Source organism: Linepithema humile, chromosome 5 (genome assembly GCF_040581485.1).
Source record: "Linepithema humile isolate Giens D197 chromosome 5, Lhum_UNIL_v1.0, whole genome shotgun sequence".
NCBI lineage: Eukaryota > Metazoa > Arthropoda > Insecta > Hymenoptera > Formicidae > Linepithema > Linepithema humile.
Window position 1 is genome coordinate 23,544,247 of NC_090132.1, and position 19,453 is coordinate 23,563,699.

The 19,453-nt window shown below is 34.3% G+C and overlaps 5 protein-coding genes across 12 annotated transcripts; 1 reads left to right on the forward strand and 4 right to left on the reverse strand.

The window, feature by feature from the left end:
* Positions 1-2,585, reverse strand: Idh (isocitrate dehydrogenase [NADP] cytoplasmic). Its single transcript, XM_012363769.2, has 2 exons — positions 2,163-2,585; positions 1-1,797 (listed from the first exon to the last, which is right to left on the reverse strand). The coding sequence occupies exons 1-2, from the start codon at positions 2,370-2,372 to the stop codon at positions 586-588; spliced, it is 1,422 nt and encodes a 473-aa protein (XP_012219192.1). The 5' UTR covers positions 2,373-2,585; the 3' UTR covers positions 1-585.
* A 389-nt stretch (positions 2,586-2,974) lies between these two features.
* mio (GATOR complex protein mio) lies at positions 2,975-7,985 on the forward strand. 2 transcript variants are annotated; one of them, XM_067354879.1, is made up of 14 exons: positions 3,246-3,753; positions 3,830-4,024; positions 4,117-4,377; positions 4,445-4,672; positions 4,815-4,967; positions 5,042-5,223; positions 5,652-5,785; positions 5,878-5,991; positions 6,078-6,441; positions 6,512-6,650; positions 6,737-6,875; positions 6,950-7,160; positions 7,264-7,478; positions 7,620-7,985. In XM_067354879.1, the coding sequence occupies exons 1-14, from the start codon at positions 3,618-3,620 to the stop codon at positions 7,687-7,689; spliced, it is 2,541 nt and encodes an 846-aa protein (XP_067210980.1). In that variant the 5' UTR covers positions 3,246-3,617; the 3' UTR covers positions 7,690-7,985. The 2 variants fall into 2 exon arrangements, with proteins under 2 accessions (XP_067210981.1, XP_067210980.1); XM_067354880.1 differs by lacking the exons at positions 7,264-7,478; positions 7,620-7,985 and having other exon boundaries at positions 2,975-3,753; positions 6,737-6,889; positions 6,950-7,086.
* LOC105670312 (uncharacterized) lies at positions 7,767-8,978 on the reverse strand. The gene is made up of 3 exons (XM_012363770.2): positions 8,698-8,978; positions 8,173-8,359; positions 7,767-8,076 (listed from the first exon to the last, which is right to left on the reverse strand). Exons 1-3 carry the CDS (start codon positions 8,776-8,778, stop codon positions 7,997-7,999), a joined length of 348 nt encoding a protein of 115 aa, XP_012219193.1. The 5' UTR covers positions 8,779-8,978; the 3' UTR covers positions 7,767-7,996.
* A 250-nt stretch (positions 8,979-9,228) lies between these two features.
* Positions 9,229-12,708, reverse strand: LOC105670314 (RISC-loading complex subunit tarbp2-like). Of its 2 annotated transcripts, XM_012363777.2 has the most exons (4): positions 11,810-12,708; positions 11,535-11,677; positions 10,946-11,375; positions 9,229-10,869 (listed from the first exon to the last, which is right to left on the reverse strand). In XM_012363777.2, the coding sequence occupies exons 3-4, from the start codon at positions 11,372-11,374 to the stop codon at positions 10,180-10,182; spliced, it is 1,119 nt and encodes a 372-aa protein (XP_012219200.1). In that variant the 5' UTR covers position 11,375; positions 11,535-11,677; positions 11,810-12,708; the 3' UTR covers positions 9,229-10,179. The 2 variants fall into 2 exon arrangements, with proteins under 2 accessions (XP_012219200.1, XP_012219199.1); XM_012363776.2 differs by lacking the exon at positions 11,535-11,677.
* Positions 12,709-13,460: 752 nt separating this feature from the next.
* On the reverse strand, positions 13,461-19,408 carry Ube3a (ubiquitin protein ligase E3A). Of its 6 annotated transcripts, XM_067354876.1 has the most exons (13): positions 18,706-19,341; positions 17,899-17,937; positions 17,673-17,808; positions 17,412-17,592; positions 16,737-17,102; positions 16,317-16,627; positions 15,995-16,201; positions 15,617-15,916; positions 15,344-15,544; positions 14,907-15,184; positions 14,589-14,805; positions 14,269-14,504; positions 13,461-14,196 (listed from the first exon to the last, which is right to left on the reverse strand). In XM_067354876.1, exons 1-13 carry the CDS (start codon positions 18,750-18,752, stop codon positions 14,076-14,078), a joined length of 2,640 nt encoding a protein of 879 aa, XP_067210977.1. In that variant the 5' UTR covers positions 18,753-19,341; the 3' UTR covers positions 13,461-14,075. The 6 variants fall into 6 exon arrangements, with proteins under 6 accessions (XP_067210977.1, XP_012219198.1, XP_067210976.1 ...); XM_012363775.2 differs by lacking the exon at positions 17,899-17,937; XM_067354875.1 differs by having other exon boundaries at positions 15,617-16,201.
* Positions 19,409-19,453: the final 45 nt, after the last annotated feature.

A 19,453-nucleotide genomic window follows, 5' to 3' on the forward strand; every position in this document is an offset into this window, starting at 1 on the left:
TTCCGTGATTAAAAAGAATTTATTTAAAAATATACAATCGTACATATTTCATTTTGCATTCTATAACCGGCTTAGTACTTTAAATTCACTTGCCTCAATATTTTATTCATTCTAGCAATATAAATATAAATACTTAAAACCCGTGTATTTTAATATAATTCAGAAAATATCAATTAAAATAATAACTTACACTCAATTGTAATTATCTCAAATTAATATTGAATTAGCGAGTGCAAAAATTCGACCATCGTTATCATATTGCCAAATTGTTCCGATCACTCGCCTTGCATAATATCTCACGTGTTTGAGTTTTTTTTTTTTTATTTATTGCTGTCGAAATAAACGATTTGATTAATACCTCTAAAATAAATCGCGATCGCGATTTATAGTGTAAAAGTGAAAAACAGTCTACATAATTTCAAGATTTCATTACAGCGACAAATTTATATTATATTATATTCATCGAAGCTTCCCTTTTGCCCGTAACCACGCAAACAATTACTTTACTTTGACTTGACTTAACTTTTACCATTGAAAAGCAATGATGATCTAATATTTTGCTTGCAGACGTCCCTTGTTTTCAAGTCATGCGCTGAGCTGTTTCTTCAAATTATCAGCGAGCTTGTTCAAGAACTCGAATGTCTCCAAATAATCGGCCCTTTTGACATTGTCCATACCCTTGATGCATATGGCGAGGTCCTTGGTAAAGTGACCAGACTCGATAGTGTCTACGCAAACCTTTTCCAACGTCTGGGCGAAGTGTCGCAGACCTGCGTTATCGTCGAGCTTGGCGCGATGCAGCAGACCGCGAGTCCACGCGTAGATGGAAGCGATCGGATTGGTAGAAGTCTCTTTGCCCTGTTGATGTTGACGGTAGTGGCGGGTGACGGTGCCGTGAGCAGCCTCGGCTTCAATCGTGCGACCGTCCGGACATATAAGGACCGATGTCATCATGCCCAGGGAACCGTAGCCCTGTGCCACCGAGTCCGATTGCACGTCGCCGTCGTAATTCTTGCACGACCATACAAAACCACCATCGGACTTCATGGCGTATGCCACCATGTCGTCGATCAGCCGGTGCTCGTACCACACCTTCTTTGCCTCGAACTTCTCTTTGTACTCCTTGTCGTAAATCTCCTGGAATATGTCTTTGAAGCGACCATCATACTTTTTGAGAATAGTGTTCTTCGTGGACAAGTAAAGTGGATAATTGCGCGACAGTGCGTACTGGAATGAGCTGTGGGCGAACGCGCGTATGCTCTCATCAGTGTTGTACTGAGCTTGAGCGATACCGGCACCCTTAAACTCATGGACAGTATGCTGAATCTTCTCACCCGAAGCACCAGTCCATGTGATTTCCAACTTTCCCGGTCCTGGCACCACGAAATCAGTGGCTTTATACTGATCAGCATGAGCGTGTCTTCCAATAATAATGGGTTCTTTCCAGCAAACTACCAGACGCGGTATGTTCTTGCAGATTATTGGCTCGCGGAATACTGTGCCACCTAGTATGTTTCTGATAGTGCCGTTGGGACTCTTCCACATTTGTTTCAATTTGAATTCTTCCACACGTTTCTCATCAGGTGTGATAGTGGCACACTTGATACCCACATTGTAACGTTTAATTGCCTCTGCGCATTCCACTGTAACATTGTCATTTGTGGCGTCGCGGTTTTCAATACCTAAATCGTATGTATGCAGTTCGATGTCTAAGTAGGGCAGAATGAGTTTCTCTTTAATGGCATCCCATATGATGCGTGTCATCTCATCCCCAAGAATATCAACAACTGGTCCTGCCTGAGAATTATATAAGAATATTTTTCAAAATCTTCTCTTTTGGAAAAAGATAGTCTGTTACATCTTATTACATAAATTAAATTATTAATTAAGAAAAATATGTTTGCTTTATTTTTTGACCATATGTAATTTATCTGACACACTTAAATTTTAGACATTTATTGGTAAATAAAATATCAGAAATTAAAATTTATATCATTTCTCTGAGTAATGATTGATAACGAAAAGGAAAAATTTCAATGATTAGCATAAGTTTGATTTTTCTATGCCAACAGAGAAAATCGATTTAACCGGTTTTCTCCCTACTTCCCCCCTCCATCTGGATGATATGTCGCATTTTTCAATCCGGCTGTGATAACACTCACCTTTATTTTTGCCATTGTTGCAAATGAAGCGCCGAGAGTTTTCGCGAGTGTTGTTGATGATGGAATACGCAGCAAGTGACGGTGACGATCAGTTTTGTATTCAAATGACAGTCGCTGTGATGACGTGACACCGTAACTAGCTGTTTGTAGTGAGCGTGCGGTCCTTATAAAATACGCGCACGACTGGTGGACACGGTGGGGCGTGAACATGGCAGCCTTTTAGACACACACACGTGTCATTCACCTTCACTTACTTACTGCTTAATATTTCTTCGTTTCCCCACTTTTGCTATTTTACACCGCACTTTTTATTCTTATCTAACGTAAGCACGATAATCAGCGATAACCTATAATAACTCAGAGAATCGCCAAGATAACTTGATGAAATAGTTAAGTCGCAAGAAAAGTCGTCCTGCAACTTTTGGAATTTGTACCCTGATTCTGCAAATTTGAACGTGAATTAAATGAAGAATTTCTCGTATCAAGAACGATCACGATACTAACTGGCGTCGAGAAGATTCGCAGTCGGTCGCAATCTTCAATTCGTTATCAGTTCATATTTTTTATGAACGAAATGTAAATAAATCATAAATATATTCATGCTACCATCTATCGGTATTCACTTTTGATATGTGATCTCAAATTTTGTGATCCGATAAGATCGAAATCACATTATCTCATTATATGTCTACATTTTGCACGTGCTGAAAATCGAAAATAAAACACAAAATTTTTTTTAAGGTTACAATGTGTTTTCAACAGGTATTTATGTCATAAACTATATTGCGAATTTAGAATTGCACTAGAGAAATAGGGCGGTATTCATAGTCCATTCTTATGCCAAAATAATCTCAAGTATTGCTAAGATAGTAATTTGGCCTTCTGATTGGTTCAAAGATCTTAAGATCATATTTAAGCCAATCTTATATAAGAACGGACTATGAATACGGCCTATAGAGTTACTAGGAGTTCTAGGACTTCAACTAATGATGCATTCATATTGCATTTAATGTGCAATATACGACGTTCTGACATCCAATGGGAAAATGCGTTTTCTAGAAACTTTTGCTGATGACATTTTTATTGCGTCCTTTATGTTTTCTGTACATTTGGCGTTATCTCACGATTATTTTACTATATACTGTTGTTTTGGTTTGGTGTTGTGAGACAGTTAAAGTACGATTTGTTTAAAATCGCAGGAGGAAACATAGAATAAGGAAGCATGATAAACATTAAAGGACCGTGTTCCAAAAGGAACAAATATTCATAACAGACGAAGCAGGAGAAATTCAATTAGGACATTAACAATTGGATCACACATCGCGCAACGGTTATAATCGCGACACATGTGTCGTACATGCGAATGTAATGTTTCGTTAAATCAATCAGTAAAATGAAGCAATAATCTTTAATTTTATGACAGAAACGTAATAAGAAACCAGGAAAAGGAAAAAAATGAGCCGTCCTAAATGGGACGTGCTGTGGTCCCCTTTTCATTCGGACAGATTTATCACGTGGGATAGTGACGCTGTATTGAATCTCTATGAAATTGCATCTCGGAATAATAGTGCACGAGACGGCGATCAGATTTGTAAGTACACAACAGACCTTTATACCACTACACGGCATGTAGAAGGTTATTTCATACGTTATTCTTTCCAAAACAGATTTACAGATTTCTGAACACTCCATTGCTGAACTAGTTTCATCTGTTACCATTAATAGCTATGCCAAATGTGTTGACATATATCCCCAACCGGAACCAGACATCGTGGCTAGTGGCCATGCAAATGGAAAAATAGTCTTAAGTACCCTTAGTCCTTCAGAGTTTGATTATCAAGGCATCGTGGGAAGAGAATTTTGTAAATTGCTTACTATATTACTTGATAATTTAATCGCAACAAAATTGTTTTAATGATTCATTATATAAACTAATGTCGTGATGAAATTTTAGTTCCAAAATATACACGACCATGCAATGTTGTTGCCTGGAATCCTGTGGATACCCACTTGATCATGTCGGGTTTGGATAAGCATAGTAAAGAGCATTCTGTATTACTATGGGATGTACATCACTATCCAAAGGGCTCTGAACGATCAATAGCTGAAGCGGCAGTATCAGAAACTATACATTCCGCTGCTTGGTTTAAGCATGATCCTAGGTGTCTGGCTTTAGGTGCTAATAACAAGCAATTGAAAGTTGTTGATTTTAAAGGTATGCCTATGGATAAAGATGATAAACAATCAACAATTTTTTATTGTTGCATCTTAAATTTTATTAGATTCTGCAAAAGTGGTAAATGTTACTGCCACAAAGGCAGTATACAATTTGTCAGTAAATCCTCATAATAGCTCTCAATTATTGTCTCATGTTGACAATGTGATCACCATCTGGGATACAAGGTGTTTTGAGAAACCTATTGTTACTATAGTGGCACAAAAACAGGTTACAAAAGTGCTATGGTGTCCAACCAGACGTAATCTTATCGGCACACTACAGAAAGATTCAGGTATAATTTAAATGTTTTTAAATTATAACTACACGAACGATGTGTATATATATATATAGATTTGTTATAAAAAAAATTGATCTAAACTATTAGTGATAAAGAGAGAAATGTGTATAAAAATCTATTTTTTCTCACTTTATAGTAGGTTTGCATCTATTTGATATTCAATACTGCGGAGGGGAAGACACCGAACCAGGTGTCCTGGAAAGAGTAGTTTTACCACCATGGCATAGTCCTATAAGTTTTTCATGGCATCCGAATGATCAAAATCGATTATTAGCAATATCAATGCAAGGTATATAACAATATTCTTGTGGTATCATTTTTTTATAACGCAACATTATTTATTGTCAAATTTTTATTTCACAGGAGTTACCGATTATACTGTATGTGAGAGAATAACGCTCAACTGGTCCGCTCGGTCGTGTCTCATGTGGAACTATGCTTTTAAATCTTACAAATATATACACAGTGAGGATAGCGTTTATAAGGAACTGGATGACATCTCAGTTTTAACAAAGAAGCGTGCCATGATTGAATATGGTTTGCTTGTAAGTGAACATGACGGGCAATTTGTACACATTTTTTTTACTATTCAATCTATTTATTTAAATAAATTTACTATTAAATCCATTTTCATTTTTATATTAATATAAAAAATCCAATAATATAACTAAATTGCAACTCATCTAATTCTAACTATTCTACATTTTGATTTGAATTACATTTTTATTAAAATTTTAAAATATTTGCACTATAATGATAAATTCTAAACAACAATACATAAAAATATCTAAATTAGGTAAATCTACTCGTGGATTATCATTTAATATACAAGTTCCTCTAATAAAAAAAACAGGAAATGTGAACAATTTTTAATTATTTTTAATTATCAATTTTCATCTTACATTTTGTTCGTATAACTTCTTTTTTTTCTATTTTTTATGTTGAATCAGTATGCATGTGTATGTACTTTCAGACGGATTTAGCGCAAAATGGCGAGATAGCCGGAAACGATACCTTGAAAAATTTGTGGCAATGGTTATATCTAAGTCGCTCTTTAGTAGAAGATAATGTTATACAAAGCCCTGATAATAAGCATCCTGGTGTAAGGCAAGTCAAATTACAATATGCTTAAATGTGATTATATAACATGTATATAAGAATATATAATAAAGTTACAATACTTTTGATTTTTTATATAGGACAGTCTTAAAATTAGACGGCCAGCAAAATCCGGGCAATGGTTTCATTAAGTCGGAAATAATCCATCGTCCCTGGACGGACATAGGTTCCAGTTATACAACAAAGATCTACAGGTGACAATCGTTTGAGTGCGTAAAATATGAACAAAATATAGGCACTCGCGCGTATTTAATGTAATTTTGATCGATATTGACCACAGATCACCAGATAGGGAGAAAAGTTTTCTTTTGTGCGGTTTGCGATTCGACAAGGAGACCAATACTGCATATGACAATGCATATCTGGAGAAACTAGAAAAAGAAGGCTCGTATGCGAAAGCAGCGGCATTCGCGGTATTTAATCTTTGTTTAAGGCAGGCCTTAGACATTTTAAATCGAGGCAACGACAAGAGTCGAACGACCACTCTGAGTATGGTGGCTATGGCATTGTCGGGCTTCTCCGAGGAACGCACCACATTGTGGAGAGAATCATGTCAGAAATCTCGATCTCAATTATCCGATCCTTACCTAAGAGCAACATTCGGTTTCTTAACTGCGGATAACGATTCATATGAAAACGTACTTGTGAGTATAATAAGTGTGCAAAAATGAATAAAGTTTTGACGAAAATAAATACATAAATTTGACGTTGCAGAACGAAAACGGCATGGCTGTTGAAGATCGAGTAGCATTTGCTCTCATGTTTTTATCTGACAGTAAATTACACGAGTACTTGAAAAGATTGACTCAGAAGTTGATTGAAGAGGGTGATCTAGCGGGCTTCTTGGTCACAGGTATACAACTCAAATGTGTTTTATATTTACAAAAATGTAATATTAACTATACGCACATTTATAATTCATTAATTGTTGTGCCTTAGGTGCGAGTTTGGAAAGCATACACATATTGAGTAAATATTTAGAAATTACTTCGGATGTTCAAAGTTGTACTCTTATTGCTATTAGAGCTTTTGCGCCTAAATTGATCCAAGAACATCAAGTTCAAGTGTGGATTACTAAGTATTAACCTCCCTGTAAATGTTTATCGCATTACCGATCCTTTGCATCGCGTGTATTAACAGTTGTTGTTACAGTTACAGACACCTCTTGAATGCGTGGAAATTATGGTTCCAAAGAGCCAGATTCGACATTGTTATGAGATCCTCGACGCCGCAAGAGAAACCACCACAGCAAATATATATCTCTTGTAACTTCTGCGGTAAAAGCATATCGGCTTTTATGCAAGGATTGAGCAGAACGAGAGTCCCATTTGGTAGATTAAGCAGTACGCCTAATAAATTGAAGGCAAATATCTTTTATCTGGATATTATACATTTATCAGATTTTACTTTTTGTTCAACAATGGAATTAGGTTTTTTGTTTTGTTCAATATCCTTTTTGATCGTAGATGACGGCGTGTCCGAATTGTCGCAAACCTTTGCCACGCTGTGCAATATGCTTGATGCATATGGGTACTGTCAGCGGACTGCAAACAGCCCCTAGTCCTGGCGGTAGCAGAAGTGAAGAATGTGACACCCAGCTTACAGAATTCAATAGCTGGTTTACTTGGTGCCTAACGTGTAAACATGGCGGACATAGCGAGCACATAGCTCAGTGGTTTCGGTAAGCACATAAACATATAAAGCATTATAAATATATGTATATTAGTAGAACAATTCAAATGGTTAATATTGCGAAAAAAATATATATATGCACAAGACGTTATAAAAAATTCATTATTGATTTCTGTGTCCAATGTTTCAGTCAACATAATGAATGTCCGGTAACGTCTTGCAACTGCCGCTGCTCGTCCTTGGACACAGCTGTAGCATAGGAATAGGTATTTCTCATAGATGGAAATAAAAAACAAAATATTTTAAATATTTTAGGAGAAATTCTTAAATCATAATCTTTGTTATAATTATAGGGTTTCATATATTTTGTATATTTATCACGTCTATTTGGATCAATTTTAAACATGGACAAAGAAATGCATGTCTCAGTGATTTCCTTTACATTAGGGCATTCTTTGTTACTTTTATGAAAAAGATATATACCAAGAATGACAAATAGAATGTACAAAAATGTAAAAAGAATAGAACATAGTAAACAATTTAAATATATCATGAACTTCTGAATTCTTAATCACCATGAAACACTCCTTCCAACTGATTGCCCACTGCACAAAGCATATTCACCATAGTATTATAGCCATTTACATCTGTAACAAATATCATTCATTAGAAACGACTTTGTTTTTTTTTTTTTTTTTTTTTTTTTTCAAAAAGGCTGATGATGAAAAAGTTGCTTTACTCACCGAAATCTTTAGTCATACTTGAAGGAAAACATACAAAGTTGGTGCAAGACATGGTAGACTTTGATTTTACAGTGCCATGTACTTCTATATAGCTTGATGCATCGTTGTCAAGTAGCTCAGGAAATGTTACATTAATTCGAGCATCATCCGTCGTCGTTATTTCTGTACTCATGCCATCTGTACTTTTCTGCAAATTGAATCAAATACATTTATATATAATTGTTAACACACAAAATATTTATTCATATAAAATATTTAAAAAATTAATTTCCAATTTTTGTAGTGTTAAACCTTGTTGTTTAACTTTAATCTATTGAAATGTATTAATCATAATGCCTCAATATTGATAATGATTAATGACAATTAATGTTTATGACAATGTTTATGACAATGCAATGTGATAAAATGTATTCTTATTTCTATATCAATTGAACACCGGTGGAAAATTATAACATAATTTAACCTATAGACGTGAATCACAATTTACTTCCAACCGGAGGTTAACCAAAAAAAAAAACATCTTACCATTGTAATTCTACCCAGCACGATTGCTTCTTGACCAACGCATTGTCCTAATCGCTTGCCTAGAATCCGTTTGTCTGACATTTTTGCGAATTAATTGATACACTTTTCCTAATTGACGCTTTACGAATAATGAAAAATTAGTAACAAACTACATATCCAATACATACAGAAAATTGGCGCCAACCCGCCAACTGACAAACAGTTGTCGGTCAGTGTGACCAGATTTGAAGCGCAAGAAACAAACAGCATGAATGGAAAGAATACCACACATGCGCAAGTTACCAGGTTACATTGAACAGAACCACATTGCAGTGACGTCAGATTTGAACCAGATTAGACGCAGCAATAAGCATCACTTTTAATTTCTTTAATGACTTCGGATTTTACAACAAAAAACTTTCCAAAAATTTTAAAAAAGATGTTTTGATTATTTAAATATTTTACGAGCATCTTAACATCTTGTCAAAAGTAGCTCGGAAGCAAAAATAACCATGTAGAAAAATTAAGAACGCAAAAAGATCCAAGTTTCCAGCAATTTTGTGACAATATATTTTTATTGCTTTCATATCTGTATTGATTCTTTTATTATCATTTATTATAATTGTTGTCCAATACAATTTCTTAACCATTATGTCTTTTATATTCTCGAGTAATTACAAATTCTTATTTTAAAACAATTATTTTTATAATTATGATTTTAATAATTATTTATAATTACAACTTTAACAACACGACACAATACAATTACCTTAATAATTATAAAGAACACGTCTCAAGCCATATATCTCTTACACTTTTAACAATTAACAATAATGTTAATACTCTTAAATTAACATATAATGTAACAAATTATAGAAAAATATATATGAATATAAAATTATACAAAATATTTTATTCAATCATTTATTTACTAAAATAGATGCCAAAAAAGTAGTAAATATTATATATTTAGACCTATTACTCTTTTAATTTGTTACATTTTATGTTAATCTCAAAGTTAACTTTGTTATATACATACAATTGAACATTTATCTTTTTTAATTTTTCAGATCATGTTTTTAGTTTTATACTTTTCAGATTTTGGCGCCAACTTTTTTTAGTAATAAATTTTTATTCTACGCATATTTGTGTAAACTTTAAGAATCAACTCATTAAGAATAACAATAAATATAAAATAAATAATGACAATGTTAAATATCATGAAAGCCAAAAAGTAAAAACTTATTTTTTTTTATTTTTAAATCAACTGAAAATATCTCTATACTTTTTGACTTCATAATATGACTTTCAAAACACGAATTATATAAAATTTAGAATTAGGAACAATTGATTAAGTACAGAAATAAATTAAAAATGTTAAAAATTGTTAAATATATATATATATATGTATATGTCATCATATTTTATCATATTTTTTATCGAAACATGTGAATGCAATAATAAAAAAATGAAATTTTTCATATCCATATCATCACTTCCATATTAATTTACAAGAATTAAAATGGCTGTAATGATATTATACATTGCCATAGTTTCTGCTTCATCTTTAGTTTTACCTATACCGATTTGTGTTATATTATGGATAGATAATAAGCGCAAGCTTACTACATAGCCCTTTTCCGATTTACATATAATAGACTGTTCGATTCTAAGTTTTAACATTCTCTCAATATGTAGTCTCATTTCTTGTATTAAATGTGTCTGATCGATGCGTATTATTTGCATTTTTTCTATCATATTATGAGGGATCTTAGTGACATAAGTGTTTTCAAATAAAATATGAAGATTTGTAATAAAATGTTCGGGCAATTTGTTTGACTTATTTACCTTATTAGTACATTCAAGATAGATTGACTGAGCTTTATCCGACAGTTCTACAATTGGTAATGCTGGCTTGCTCTCTGATATTCCTATACCTAATTTTCGCATACTCTCTTCAAGTATTTCATTGGAAACATTATTTACTTCTGCCAACTTGTCTAGACCTAGATCGTGTAGTAAATTTTTAGCAGCCTCTTGTTTAGCAATTTTTTTACTTTGTGCTGTACCATGTGCTCGTAAAGATTTCACACTGACTTCTATAATGAAACATCTCATATGACTTGGTCCACTTTCCCCAATAACTTTATATGATATGTCTCTAGGCGATAATTTTTGTCGTACACATAATTCCTGCATCAAAAATTTTATTATTGTATTATTGTATAATTGTATAACAATTAGTAAAATCATATTTTATGGAACTTACTTGCAACACTCCGATATAGTTAACAGAAGAATCTAATGATGATTCTTTTATGTTTTTATTTACATCACTTTTAATATCTATCATTTCTGATATCAGTTGCAAATGTATTGATGAAGATGGTGTGTTACAGATCATCGTTGAGTTCTGTGTAACTGGTGTCTTATCTACATCACTAGATAATGAAGAAATGGTTGAAGACATTGAAACTTTACTTGATTGGCCCAATAATAATAACATGTTTTCCGCAGCTTTCTGTTTAGCTTCTTTTTTGGAATTTCCCGTACCATCAGTACTTAAATCTTTACAAATTACTTTACAAAAAAATTGTTTACTGTTTCCGTTGGGATTCATAATCTTAAAATCATACATAGGAACATATCCCTGTTTAATCGCAAACTCCTGGAGAAAACTAATTGGTGATTTGGCCATTCTACAATTGAAAAACAGAATATTTTGTTCAAAAATTTATAAAATATAAATATAAAAAAATAAGTAAATATATATATACTTGTAAACAGTTTTTGCAATCGTATTTTGAATTCAATTAACTGATAATATTAAACATCTTCTTTACACAATTAAAACTTACTTAATGTAGTAAAATTTGCAGGAAGACACACAGCAATATTTAATATTTAATATTTAAGACACACAGCAAAATTTTCACAAAATTTTCATAACAAGATTTCCCTTTCTGTTAATTTATTTTTCTTTTAACTCCTAATCGGACAACTGTAAAAACATACACAAGCTTACAGAGACTGACGCAATCTACCGATTGTTCTAGAAATCTACAATCTTTTTCATTTATCTAAATAAAATAAAAATACTTTGGCATGCTAACATTACTATTTTATATATTACCTTGTTCTATATGTTGCGGTAATGTTATTTAGATAAAAAACTAAATCTTTAAGATCACAAATAATACGGAAGTACGTGACAGCTCATCAAAGCCGGGGAAGTACACTGACCGTCATCACTGAAGTGTGTTCTAATTGTAAGTTTATTGCGATATCACATTAACGAAAACAGATTTATATGTATGTTTTTGTATGGTTGAGCATTTTTTTACTTTAAAAATAGATGACGATCAACAGATATTATATAATAATATCTGGTAGTATATAATAATGGAAGATCGAGTTTTTTTTTTCTTTTCTTTTTTACAATTTCTGCAATTGCAAAATTATTTGATACAGAATTTATTTTCTGTTGATTTAATGCATTCTGTAATATATTCTTGATTTTAGGATGTTTCACTTACAGCTTACATGTGAATTGCCTTGTGTCAAAGGACGGAAAATATTTCAGATAAATGGAATAAATTTAATGTACACAAAAGGTCGTAACCTGTATAAGAAATTCGAGAGAGTTGAGTATCTTTCGATAGCATAGTAACACTTTTGAAGAAAGATACTTACAAGTTGCATGAATCTAAAAACGTGCGCCTTTTTATACAAAAACTATGAAAAATTGGTAATATTAGGCAAATAACCAATGGTGTATAAACACGTGTAACCAAATGTCGTTTATATATCATTTTTGACTGACGTGTATCAATTTAATTGGAAGAGACTTTGATTCAATTTTCACAAATTTGTTCATCTGAAAGTGTCCAGATTTAAGATAAATTTTTCATGCAATGAAAGCTAAATATATGCAATTGCTTGATTTATTCTATTGATTCATTCACTGAGACTTGTAATTTATGAGTTGAATGACTTCCTATGGCTTTTGGAGCAGCACCGCTACCTACATTTATTTTAGAACTGAAACTACGTAACCAAATCCATGGTTTAACATTATCGATAAATGATAATGAAAAAAAATATAGAATATATAGAAATAGAAAGATATATTGTATAGTTTAATGTCTAACTTTCTATCATAGAGAAATATAAATGAGTTTTTATTTTTTTAAGGGCTTTATTGTCACGTGAATAACAATAAAACGGCTGGCAATGTTTGGCAGCCGTTAAAGAGCGCTGCCAATTATTATAAACGTTTATACAAATTCAATTTCTATTCGATACTACTTGATCATCATGACGCGTGATGCATGAGAAAAATGTTAGAAATCGAAAGAAAAATACATACAAAAGCGCCACTATCTCACACTTTACAAAAGTCTCTTCAGAGTGACATCATTAGTTTAACGTGTTTTCATATAAGGGTTTTTCTCGGCTTTACGACATCAGATGCATTCGGGAAACTAAACGGTTGTATACCTGTCAAGTAACCTTATGATTTTATATAATTCATTTAGGAAAAAATAAATATTCTTTTATAGATTAAACTTTACCCCTTTACCACTAAGCTTGTTATATACAAGTAATGTGTGTGTGTGTGTGTGTGTGTGTGTGTGTGTGTGTGTGTGTGTATACATATATCCAATTAAATATTTTACATGTACAATACAAATTCCAATCCTTTTGTAAATAAAATTTTGTTTGTTGCATAATACATAGACGGAATCGGAAGTTGATGACCTATAATATCAACGACAAAACCATTAAATAGAAAGAATATAATTTATTCTTAATTTAGTTCGTCAAAAATGAGAATTCAACGGCATAAAATCACGAAATAATTGTATGGCCATTAAATTTCCGAAACGCATCTCATTTATGTCTCGCTAAAGTTACATATTTGTGTCTATAATGCGGTTTCGTATAGTCTCCCACATTTTTACGCTTATTGCAGTCGCGCGTTTCATATAATGTCTCTTGTACTTCTCTCAATCGTTTCGGAATGACCAACGAAATCGATCTTTATCTTTACTTTAGTAGAAAAAGTACACGTACAGTATGGTACAAGCGATACTTGCAGTGGTGCAAGAATAGTTTCAAAGCATTTTTTTTCAAGAATATCAGTTTTGTACAAAGAGTTCGGTCTTTGATTCGTTGGAATTTTTAGAATGTTAGGGTTAGGAGTCCTCTGCTGATTTATGTTGTACACAAGCAATGTTTCCACATTTAAGCGCACTGGTACGGTTTCGATTATTACGATAAATACTTCCGAATGGCATAGCTGTGAATAAAATGGCGAAAGGAGTTGAATCTTATATCGTGTACTTCGAATAAAATTCGAAAGACCGAGGAAGAAAGTGGAGCGATATGCGGCACGTTCATAACATGCCGAAACCTTTCGAGTAATTAATTGCTTTCAATAAGCGATCTTGCAGTTTCTCTATCGTACTGTAATCTGGCAACAGCAATACATTGAAGCATGTGTGTGCTATCGGCAATCTGGAAACAGAAATGTTAGTAACAAAATGAGACGATGTCAAAGTAATAAGCGTAACGTAAACGTCGCATTACCTATCAGAATCCGGACCGTGTCTGGCGATGACCATTTTGAGCCTTGAAAGACCGCCGACCGGCACTCGATCACTACCTGTGGTGAACTGAAGGAGCCTTCGTTGACTTTCAGGTGACAAAGAGTGTGCTACACGCCAGAAGTTGCGCACTGCTTCGCTGTCGACAGTATAGCCGCCTTCGTACTCCGTGGCTGCTTCCAGCTCAGCAAAATCGAATATTTTGCTTCCGCAAACGAGCTACACGCGTGGCAAATATATCGTCAGAATAAATCGTTCGATATAACGTAATATTTATGCCATATCAACGATGCACAATTGTACCTGCTCTATTTCCTCGGGCCTGAAAAGTAATGCGAGGGGGCTCTCGTCCGTAACCATCTGGAAGCCACGTCTGAAGGCGTTAAACTGCCTCTCCACCGATTTGTTAAGCAAAAAATCCGCATAGAGGTCGGCAAACTCCTTCTTATTTTCCTGCGTGACATATAGCTCATCACCGTTTTCTTTCAACTCGTGAAACGACAACGATCCGAATACGTCTCTGTAATTAAAGATATAACATAAAAATAATGAGAGGTTTAATCAAAGTTTAAAGAAAGCTAGTGAGATGACTCGTGCATAGTTAATTTATTAAACAAATACCTGTAACCAACTCGGAAAGTTTGCATAAATGTCTCTGGCATGTCGTCTCCCGTATACTCCATTAACTCTTTCATTGTTCGATATAATGTCGGACTCCAGTCCTCCAGATCCGCAAAAGCGCCCTTTCTACCTAGCAATTTTCTATAAACCACCATTGGAAAACGTACATCTAGAATTACATTATTGTAAATCGCTAAGCCAAGAACAATGCCTATTAACGTGAACTGCGCATCACTCTCGAACGATGTGGGATTGAACCATGTCATTTGCGTGTCTTCCTAAAATAAATGAAAGGCAGCCATGTTTTAGAATTAAATTACGTTTTAGAATTAAATAATAATTATAATCATTACATATATTGAGTTAAAAAGCAGAATGAACAAAATAAAAAAAAATTTTTTTCTAAATTTATTTAATTGCGAAAAAGAAATCTTTACCTGAGTAGTGAACATGCCATAATCAGGATTAAAAATTTCTTCTATGACTAATTGAAAGAATTCTTTAGATACACCGCCTTCGTCCACACCTTGCTCTCCTTCAAATTCGACGACCAATTGCTTCTTCAAGTCGGATGGATTTTCCATCGCTACCATTTCCAATTCTACTAATGCGTCATCTATCAAGTGATCTCTTCGCACCTGTAAAATAAAATATATAATTTGTAATAGCTTTTTAGAACAAATCATCTCATTTTCATTGGACCAACGAACCTTTAATCTGAGATATGGATTAGTAGGTTGCCCGACAACGGTCTGCAAAAAGCTCATACGTCGTTCGCTATACATTCTGATACGATTATCGTAATACAAACCCAAAGTTTTAGTGGCTGGTGTAAGAATAAAAGCATAATTCATAAAGCTAAACTTCATTGGCTCTTCGCTCTTGTAATAAGCAAAATCTTTGTCCATCTCTATGGCATCGCTAAGCGGTTCATTATAAAAATCAGTGAATGGTATGAAAGGTTTGCGTGCATCTAACGCAGTTATTCCTAATTCTGTCGCTAACGGATCCTGAAATGTATATCGTTTTTTTTTTATCAAGAACAATACAAAAACACACCGAATTAAAAGTATCGATAAAAATAATACTTGAGGAATCTGTCCTGATATTGTTGATCGTGAAGCAGTTTTGTCACTGCCAGCTGATTCGGCCCCTTCGCCCAGCGTCAGCTCAGGCGCATCCAATTCACCAGCCAACATACTGGCATAGTATAGAATTTTCATAACTTTCGTAGGTGCAGTAATAGTATCTGCATCCTGGACGCAATAGTCACGTGTGAAAGATCCTCCTATTACCTGTAACATAATACAATATTGAAATTTTTATTCCACAATTAAAAGATGAGTAATACAATTGTTGTTTAAAAAAAGGAAGGAATACTAGTGGTATTAACAAAGCAGGGAAACGCACCTTGACAGTTATGAGTTCTTGCAGCGCCTGCAGAAGACTGGGAAGCCGTGATTTACAATGTTTGGCCCATACGCGTGCTAACTTGGCTTGCGCCACTACCGGCAGGCAACTCAACGCTTTGCACAACATATGGAGAGCCAATTCCAAATATTCACTATTCCCCAACATTGGAATTTCAAAGACAATGAGAAATACATTTAACAAACTATCCATACTATCCCAACGTACTATGCGGAATACTCTCAGATCTAATTCTATGTCATCTGCCAAAGTGACTAGCGCATTGACCAGAGCTGACTCAAACACGTCACCTAATTAAAAAAAAAAAATTTATTGACACTATTTATTTAAAGTAATAATTATAAACAAATTGTTCTAAATTCCAAATTAATACAATGAAATTGTACTATTTTTTCATACCTGGTAGAGACCAAAGTGCGTCAAAAGCTCTGCGAACTGATGGTAGATCGACACTCGTATCATCATTATTAGGAACTGTAGGTGATGGATCACTGCTATCCTCTTCTTTGTCTTCCCCTTGGAGAGATCGTACCGCCTCCTTATTTAAATCCGCAGGTGGTCTCAACAAGGTATCTGGTGCTCGTTCAAGAAGCGCCGTCAAAGGGGAATTAATTTTCTCAGTTTTTTGAAAACTGAGACTTAACGCTTTCCCGGAAGAAAATACTTCTCCCAAAGTACGAATTAATAACGAATATGAACCTTCTGCTTTACATTTTTCTATAATATCCAAAAGCTTAGCTTCTGTAAGATATGGCTCTTGTTTTCCTAATAAAAAAATAAAATGTATTAAATTTACTTGCATCTTGTATAATCGATCATTTATTTTCCCATATATAATGTGGGAAATGTCGTATAATTTATAATTTAACTCTTGAACCAAAATGAACTAAAATTAACATTTTAATGAATACATTACATTAAATAATTTAACTGTAGCCTTTTACCGCTAACATTTCTTTATTTTATCCGCAAATGATATTTTTGTTATATATTTATCCACAAATGTATATTTCTATAAATTATAAAAATTGCTTTTGATTCAAGAATTGAAATTTTATTCAATCAATTAAATACCTTCATCGGAGCTTGTAGAATTAACATTTTTTACAGGTAAACTCTTAGCTAATGATGTTTGTCCTGGCTCTATAGTAGTCCGGGCAACTTTGCTGGGTTGTGTGCCATCACAAAGTCTTGCTTCTTGTGAGAATAATTGGATTGCTTGAGCAGCTGCTTGATTTGGAGTAAGATTAGTAACCTAGTGTGAAAACAGATAAAATGATTAGAATATTACTTAATTCTTATTGTTACTTGAACTAAACAACTTTGAAATCATACTTTGCCACTCGAGGCACAATGCTGATTGTCACAGTGAGGATTTCCACATCCATCAGTAAGTTGATAAAAGTATCGTTCAATGAGCTTTTTTGCAGCTGCACGCTTCATGTCGCTGCAAGGGCTCTCTGCTCCTACCCTACAAAGATAACAGTAAGATATAAAATATGTATAAAATAGATACGTATATTTATTTCCTATTGCAAAATTTCGAAAGCAAAAAAATTACAAAAAAGTTTGCTCAGAATTGCAGAAAGTTGTACTTTTTCTGAAAATTAAAAACCAGAAGCTTGATATATTTCTTGTAAAAAGTTGAACTTTTTATTTATTATAAAGTTTCAAAAATATATTGTTACAAAAGTAATTAGAAAACGAATATTAAATTATAATAAAATATTATGCAAATTTCATTAAGTAAAGAAGTAAAGTATTTGTGGAAAACAAAAGGTAATTTGAATCTTTTTGATCGATGCAACACGAAAAGTGTTAAACGGCAAAAAGATTTGCTGAGATTATCATATAATCTGCCAAGTCCGATAGTGTCGTTGCACCAAAACAAAACGCTAATAATAGATAGCTTCGCGATTTCGAAATCTTATGAGGAAGGTAAAACACTACAGTGTTATAAACAAATCTCTGTGATCAAGTAAGAATAATTAGAAGAAGGGGAAAGACAGAAAAAGAGAGAGAAGCGAAGTGAGAAGAGAGGGAAAAAGAAAGAGAGAGAGAGAGAGAGAGAGAAAAAGAAAGACAGAAAGATATATCGCGCTAAGACGGATAGTAAAAAAAAACCTCTCCGCGCGATTTTAATTCACCGATCGTAGATTTTAACATCAAGAGCGAAATTATCGCGTATCCATCGGCGATTCAATCTTGATCGTGCGCGAATTATCGCTGTTTAACGCGGAGAACCGAACGTTTGTTGTCGCACGACTTTTCAACAAAGTTTTCTGTCAACGTGCATTAACACATATTTCGCGTGAAAAGCGATCGTTTTGCGAGCGACACTAAAGCGATGCAGCGACTCTTGTAACACCTGGAAACGTGATCTTCTCCAGGGTCCCCCTGGCTCTTGGCGCTCATAGACCGTAAATCGTCAAAATTTTGCCTGTTCGCTCGGTGATCGTGACGGGAAGCTGAGCCGTGCCACCGCGCTCGTCACAACACTTCACACAACAGTAATCCTTGCCAAAGGATTGCTGCGTCCAACTCAGCACTATTTCGAATTCTCACGTATTTCCGTGCCGCTGCACGGTGCCCCCCTTTAAATGTCGCGTGTTCAAACGATCGGGTCTCTTCTCAGCGTCACACTTTTCGCACGTCGCAAAAACGGAGGATAGAGACAGAGTTTTGAACGCAATAGGGAAACGTAAGGAAATGAAAATGGGAGCGAGCACACACGGAGGGAACCGGGAGGACAGATATAGATGGAACTACGAAGTAAATGAGCGAGAAAATGAGAGCCCGTGACGATTCGTCCTTGCGAAGGGGATGTCTTCGTGCCGAACTCGAGAATCCGAACGTTTTGGAGGTTAGGGAAGAACAATGATTCGCGAATCGCGCAGTTTACGTGAGAATCGGAGCGACTCGTAATGTGATCGGCTTGTGGGACAAGAGATTTCACACGAGGAAAGAATCACTACTGTCTTTTTTGCTTTCTGTGCCTACTGACGTCTACCGTTTGCAATCAGCACCAACAGTCCACGAGTGATCGCAGTGACGACTTTCGATCGATTGGTACGATGGATCGATTGGAACGAGTTACCAATAGTCGCGATATCGCA